Below are 7,924 nucleotides of genomic sequence, written 5' to 3'. Positions count from 1 at the left end.
AAAATGAACTTTTCTGGGGGTCTCCCTGGTGGTTAAAATCTCAGCACTATCAAGCAGCCACTGTGACCTAAGTTCCATCCCCAACTGGGGAGCTGACCCACATGGCTCAGCCGACCTCTCACGTCTCCCCCACTGCTCCCCTCAGCAGTGGATTTCAGTCAATCCATTTATTCTGGTCCCCACTTCTCTCACCCCTTGCACCTCTACCCTATATGCCCCATTCTTCTATGCAAAATAACGCTCTTACAATAAAGGAATAATTCTCTCAAAATAATGGACTATGTCTGCCTGGCAATGGTTTGTTTAATAATTAAAAAATATATGTAACATTACTTTTATAATTCAACTTTTACCAGAATTATTTTCATTTTGTTAAATGCTATTAAACTTACCTGAATAAATAAATTTAGTTAAAAAGGGAAATAAGGACTCTGAACCTGAATCCACAGTTGCTCACCCATTAGAAATTTCTGATGACTTAATTTGCTTGAAATTAAGCAAATTCCATGATCATTAAGTATATAGGAACAAATCCCTAAACTCTTTTATTATATTTAATTGCTTAATTGTCACACAAGTTATAAAAGATAGAGTATTTTATTCAAGGTGGCCTTCCACTATCTTCTCCAAGAAGAAAACTATGACAGTATTTTTCTTTTTTAAAAAAAAGTATTTCTATTGTAATACATAAAGAATGTATAAAAGGAAGCAGAAAGCTGCAGATAATTCCTGGCCATTGCATCACTTTGCCCTTGTAAAACAAAGTACAGGATAACAATGCAGTTACTTCTCTCAGCCAGTCATTGCGGCATATTGCTTTCCAATCATGTCTCCTTTGCGCCCACGGCCAGTTTCACAATGCCTGACTATTCTAAGAGGACAAACGTGATTAACTCCAACAAATGTGACAAGAAACAGAGACTTCAGAAAAGGCTTAGAACAAATTCCTGTTTATGAAGACATCGTGTCCATGCAATGAGATTGCTATGATTGCCTACTTAAATAAGTTGCTACTAGAAAAGGAGGAAAAGGAGGCCTTTTATTTAGTACAAAGGTTTCTGAGCAAATAGGATACCTTTTTCTCTAAAATATTTTAAATCTATACAGTATTTATGTCAGGAAAGATTTGGAACCAGTTTTACTAAATTAAGAACCAGAAGAAAAGGGAAAAATCTATAGTTCAAGAGTACACTGTGATCCAGTTAGGAGTAGACAAATCACTGATCCATTACTTGTCTAACTTGAAACTTGAAAATTATTTTATTATGCTCCTTTAAAAAAAAAAAAAAACAGAAAGGATTGCTATCTTATCTGTCAAATTAAGAATGCCTGGTTAGGTTAGTTTATTGAACTGTTTCTTTCACAGAGCTAGGAAAGTACTATCCTACTTTTCATAAAGGAAAAAAAAAGTAATCAACTCTCAAATTCAGAGCACCATGTTTATAAAATAGAGGAAATATTAAAAAGGAAAAAAGGCATGATTTTGCTTATATACTTGAAATGTAGCTAAATTTTAAAGATCTTATTAGAAAACTTCCTCAAGAATGACATTTGCCTGATTTTTAAATACACAAAGTTGTACTGCAACTGCATATAGGAAATACTCTCTTTAAATGTGAAATGTGACAATAACTCTGCTGACATGGTAAGTAAAAAAAAAACTACTCAATCATTTCTATTAAACATGTATCTACTTACTTATATATAGTACTTGATAAATAACAGCAAGATAAAGGATTAAAAACATGAGGTAGTCATAGTATCTTTCTTTTGTGGAAATAAAGATAAAAGCAAAGAGGCCAAGTAACAATGATTTTGGAGAACATCAGAAATAAATTCAAAATTCATTCAGAATTAGCAGTCTGGCTGTTTTCAGTAATTTCTATTAAGGCTACAGATAACCTTTGTTGGTTTAACTTGCCAACAAGTTGGGTTGGGGGGGGGGTTTATTGCTCCCTATTACACAAACAAGTATCCTGAATTATGACTAATAATATAAACAGTATTTAGACTTCTCATAAATTACTATCTAAAAATCTTTGTAAAAATACCGAGCAAGATGCTTTATTTACAATTGGAAAAACATGGAAGCAGCCCAAATGCCCAAAAGTAGATGACTGGATAAAAAAGATGTGGTACATATATACAATGGAATATTACTCAGCAACCAAAAAAGAGAAACACGTGTCTTCTGCAGCAACTTGGATGGAGCTGGAAAAGATCATGCTTAGTGAGATAAGCCAGAAAGAGAAAGAAAAATACCGGATGGCTTCACTCATAGCAGGAGTATAATGGACCAGGTGGAAAATAACAAAAATAATGAACCACCATATACCAGAGACATTTTGTGGGGGTGGAGTGGGGAATGGGATCAAAAACGGGGTGGAGGGAGAGAAATGCACGGGATTATGGTGATGGCACATGGGTGACTTGGTGATGGGAAACCCGCGGGGATTACAATTGAGATGGAAAAAAAATGTACAAAATGATGTAAAAATAAACTTTTGTAATTAAAAAAAAAAAATACCGAGCAAGATAAATAACTCAAGATTTAAAGACAAATCCTTAAATCTCAACTTACATAAAAGGTATGTTCCTGAAAACAATATAAAAATTGTTCTTTTATCCATGGAAAATGAAGTTACTTTATTTCCTTTTGAGAAGGGTATTACAACACAAATTATGATGGGATAATTAATAGTTGGATGTAGGACTGGCCTTGAGTCTATTCTTTCTACCGTAATACTACAGATAAGTCAACTTTCTTCAGAAATAAGTGGTTTGAGAAGCCTCACACATAAACCATCCTGTTCTTCCCTCCCTAGGAGGTCTGGACTGATAGGGTCTGTTTAAATGGAAAATACCAATCACACCACTGAATCAGCTGGAAATTGAGGTTAAGAAACTACCTAAAATGAAAGTATCACTTTGCAGAATCAAGTGTCCGCCATTCAATCACTTTGGTTGATCTAAACACCTAGCTAAGGATACATAACAATTAACACTTTGTGGGAGCTTTGAGAAGACAGAAAGGCAATTTTGAACTATGTCCATGCCTTGGTGAAGACTCTGGACATCATGTGGGGAGCAGCAAAAGGACCCATAGTGATTGAATAGAAGTCAAAGAAAGGAAGGTTCTGGATTAAGTGCCAAAATGGAGTCAGACAGTTTTAAAAACATTGTACTTCTGATCTAGTACTACTGAACAATGAAACATTAGGCATGCAGCTAAAGGTTATACTTGTGAAGTAGAATACCATAAATGTTAAAACAATCTATGCATAGTATGTTATATACCACTAGTGATTTGAATTCATGCAACTGTGGGCCCAACTATACATGTTAGCATATAATCATTCTGTGTGTACTAATATAAAAAAAGCAATCAGCAGCTCCTATAAAAAATGATTCAATTAAAAAACTAGTTTTATAGTAAAAAAAGGAAATCATAGCTTACTATTATTTAAGGTATGAGCATTTCTTGATTTTAGTCATTATAAGAGACTTAACAAAGCATCTAATTATCACTTACAAGAGGTAAAGTGACCTCTTGTGAGGGACCTCTTGTGAGGGAGAAGCAGTATCTATGATAGAAGCTAAATGTGTTGCTTTAGTAATACTAAAGTCATTTGAAGTATATATTTTAACCCAGAAAGTCAGATATTAAAATATTAATAAAGAAAAGAAAAATAAATAATAGGGTTTGCAAAGTATATTCTTTTCATAAAGAATGTTTCTACACAGGAATGGTGAACTGCTTGTAAAATGCCAGTAATGTACAAAGAAAGATCTAAGTTATTCACTCAGCATGTAAAAATCTACATATGATTTTCTGCCAATAATACTTTTTGGGCCCATTTTTAAAATTTGGTTTATGTCTCACAAATTTTACATCAGAAAACAAGAGCTGAAGAACAATTATCATTTTTAAATATTTCCTTCAGGCTACTTTCACAGAAAATAAACATTGCCAACATTTCTATTTCCATCAACATGTGCACTTATAAATTCATGACTTGAGAAAGGATGAAAGAGGGGATTCATAGTAGGGGCTAATGAGGAACTCTAACCTCTGAAGGCATAATTGGCTTATAATAATGCCACATGTTAAAGTATTCATGATTCTCTTCTCTGTATACAAAAATGAATGCATATTTTTAGGGAATCTAAGTAACTGACACACCTCTCAGTAAAATTGGAAAAACTTTTAAAAGCCCTTTAACTATCAACTATGCAAATTATCTTAGTTAAAACATTCTGATGGAAATACAGCATAATTTTTAATTTATAGAAGGCTAAAAATAGAAAAAATATATAGCTAAATAGGTACAGTTCTTCCTATAAAGTTGATCAATATAGTGTCCTACAAATTTGAAAATTTTAGATATGGAACACTGTTGCATAGTCTACAGAGATATATTTTCTGCTTTTTCTAAATTCTAAGGCCAATACAGCATTCCCCATACAATAATTCCCACACTGAAACCACAGAGGAGCACTGAAGTTTGTGAAAAGCATTACCTTTTAATCATGCTATTTTATGGTGGTAAGTTGCACCCTAGATACAGGGAAGATAGTGAGAAGCATGTGAATTCTTTGTACTTTCAGTTTTTTCAGGGAAAAGTGTTTTGCAAACACAAGTTCTTATGGGCTTTAGGGGGACAATGAAAAACAATTCTCAGACCCCCCCCCCCCAAAAAAAAAGAAAGAAAAAAACCAAACTCTGGTTTTTAAGATAGTTCCTACTTTTCAATAGAGGATATCAGATACTGGCATTCAACTATTCAAATTTATGTAAGAATTACAGTACTTGAAAAGAAGTACAAAAGAATTTCTTTTTTAAAACACAGGTATATAAGTTAATGAAGCTGGTATTTAAAAGATTTAATACAAGGGAAAAAAGGTGTTTTATAGTGGTACCAATTCTTAATACAAATTATTAAGCACAGATTATATAATTTTCAAAAGTTAATTCACATTATTGCTCGATACCACAGTTGTATGGAACAAGCTCTTGACAGACATTGAAATTTGTACTTCTTGTTTATAAAAACAGAAATTTACACAGTGGGCCATTCAAAAATTTAGAAAGTCTTAAACTGCATGGAGATACGTACAACCAAAAGGAGGAAGGATATTTCCACGCTGAGCTGATTTATTTATATGTCACATTTCCAACCAAGAAAAGTATATATAACTGGCTGGAAGCAAAAGTGGATAAAAAAGTACTAAATATGCTCTCCACTTTTTAATTATAAATTTCTAAATATCAATGGACTAATACACACCATTACCCTTCACTCTAGAACTTTTGCTTTCTTTCAAAAACTTTTCAGAAACATATCCATTCTATAATAGTATTAGATTGGGAGAAATACTTAGAATTTTTTAAAGGAATGATTTTCATACTACTGTATATAAGATTTGATAAACAATAAAAAATAACCCAAGTAAGGCCATCATTAATATCATCTTGATCAAAAATATACAGATAGTGATGCTACTATATTTTGTGAACCTGAGTTCTAGTTACCATTAGATGCATGCATACTATTCGTTGTTTTGCCTATTCTAAGAAAAATAATTTAATCCTGCCCTATTACCTTTGAAGACAGTAATACTCGTAAAACTTTTTGATAGGTCTTTCTAATGTTACAGATATTCTGCTGTAAACAGAGCATTAAGAAATGTATGAGAAAGGATATGTTACGTTCCAAAAAGCTATTAAAGAAATCTTACTATTTTAAAGTAATAACTAAGTTAAATTTAAAAAGAAAAATAATACAAAGTGTGTGCTTGCTAGAATAGGGAAGTAGAGGCTTATAAAGGTGTTTTTCTGTGTTAAAGAATTAATAAATAAAGGACTGTGTGTTCCTTGGTGATAAAATAAAAAAGGCTGGCCACTTTTTATGCTAAGTTCAAATGTATTTTTTTTTTATAATACAAAAAGTACTCCTTGAAAATCAGAATACATAACAGAAATGACCACAATAACTTAAGTACTAAACATCTGTATGAAATAACTGCTGCAAAGTTTGACGAAAATGCACACTTAGAACATGCGGTTATTTAAAAAAAAAAAAAAAACAGGGGAAAAAAAAAAAACCACACAAGTCTGTAGAACCAATGTTATGTCACCACCAGGAGAGCACCAAGCAAGGCACCATTGGAAAGACAACATACTTGGAAAGTCTCTATAAATAAAGTAAATGCTAATCTGGTCGAAAAATCGGTGTCTTTGGTAAAAATTCTATAAGGATGACCTGTAGGAGGAAGAAAAAAAAAGGTTTTAAAAAAATTTCAATAGATTCTTATCTTAACAAAACTTCAGTTATATTCCAACATTTACAACAATTTGGTAGTGCCTTTGACATATCTAAGAAAAATGCACGTGAGTGAAAGAGAAAAGGAGTTTAGCTAGCATTTACTAAGAATTAACCCCATGCCAGGTACTTCGTAACAGATATCCATTTCATTTCAACAATTTTTCTTTAAGGTAAATATCAGCATCCTAATTTTATAAATGAGGAAACTGATGATATGAGAAGTTTAACATCATAGACTGTGGAGTTGGTATCTGAAGAAAGACAGTCTTAACTCCAAAGCACTTTCTACAGCACTATGAGGTTGCAGCTGACCTGATTTTTATTTCCTCAGGCTTCCTTCCTTTTATCTAACCCAATTTCATGGGTCTTTATGTTCTAGATTTGCTCTCATTTTACTGAATCAGAAAGATATGTGCTCTTTAGATAAATGGTATTGGTCCTTTTTCTTAATTTTTTTAAGTCCTTTTCTTCTTAGGCTAGCAAAATTCAAGTTAAAAATTTATTCCAAAGGGCTTTTAAATAGTGAACTAAAAGGAGATCAACAAAAACAAAAGTGACACAGAAATACAAAAGTTGACCAAAATTCATTTTCATTCCCAATTTGAGCTATCTTTAATTATAATCCATTCTTTCCCTTGATCCAACTCTAGATGGAACTGATGCTGAATAAAAAATTATTTGAATAGGTTTCCAAATCTGGTGAACCACTCATTCTTTGTAGAAACTGTGCCTTAATAAAATCTCCAGGTGTGAACACTCTTCTGTTTCTCTAACTTTCACTTTCACTCTTCAGTTCTCCTGGCTTTTAATCTGCCTTGCAATAAAGGTACTTTTACACCTAGCTCTGAGACTTTCCTCTCCTTATTTAATTATCATGAATTGAATAGATAGGTCCACTTTTGCCAATCTGCTGCCTTGCTATTTACCTATAAACTATTCACAGCTTTCTACCTGGTTTCTTTGAATTATACTTGCATTTTCAGTATCTTCATCTATAAAATAAAAGGAACTGAACTAGATAGCAGGATTCTTTGCAGCTCTAAAATATGATTAAATGTTTAAACTACTTATGAATGAATAATCAGTAAATTCTTCTTTATTTCAAACAAATCCCCACTTAAGCAGTCCTTACAATTTTGATGCTTAGGTGTAACTATTACATTTTATACTACATAATACATAATGCAAAATTAAGGTTTCCTTGACTATATCTGAATAATTATGTTTTTATAAGTATACCCTACACACGCTATTTTCTACAGAAGACATACAACAACATAGAAAGTGGCCTCTAGTCTCACTTCTTGGAAATCAAACTGTTAGACCATAATTGAATAAAATTTAGTATTAAGTTGGTAGTTTTTGCAGATTGTCTGATATTCAAAATATAATCAAGAAAATATTTTTCTTTAACAAATGAAGCTTTTGTAAGTTCATAAAAGTTCAATTCATCAGCTAACATAGCATTCCCTTTTTCCTGCATTATTTGTTATCCTAGTTTTTGTATAAATTTTTAGGAAGTTTTTGAAATTATGTTTTCCCTCATTCAACTATCACAAATATATACACTCTGAAAAAAAAAGAAAAAATACTTTTGG

General features: G+C 32.2%; 1 protein-coding gene across 1 annotated transcript in view; it reads right to left on the bottom strand.

Moving 5' to 3' along the window:
• Positions 1-4,423: 4,423 nt before the first annotated feature.
• The window catches only part of CHIC2 (cysteine-rich hydrophobic domain 2), a 36,609-nt gene continuing 33,108 nt past the window's right edge, over positions 4,424-7,924 (bottom strand). Inside the window, exon 6 of the mRNA XM_004681292.2 lies at positions 4,424-6,263. Within this exon, the coding sequence (XP_004681349.1) occupies positions 6,213-6,263 (51 nt within the window). The 3' untranslated portion in view covers positions 4,424-6,212. The remainder of the gene's footprint in view (positions 6,264-7,924) is intronic.

The sequence above is a fragment of the Condylura cristata genome, unplaced genomic scaffold, assembly GCF_000260355.1.
Source record: "Condylura cristata isolate star-nosed mole 26May11 unplaced genomic scaffold, ConCri1.0 scaffold00012, whole genome shotgun sequence".
NCBI lineage: Eukaryota > Metazoa > Chordata > Mammalia > Eulipotyphla > Talpidae > Condylura > Condylura cristata.
This window is presented reverse-complemented; position numbering and strand designations above follow the sequence as displayed.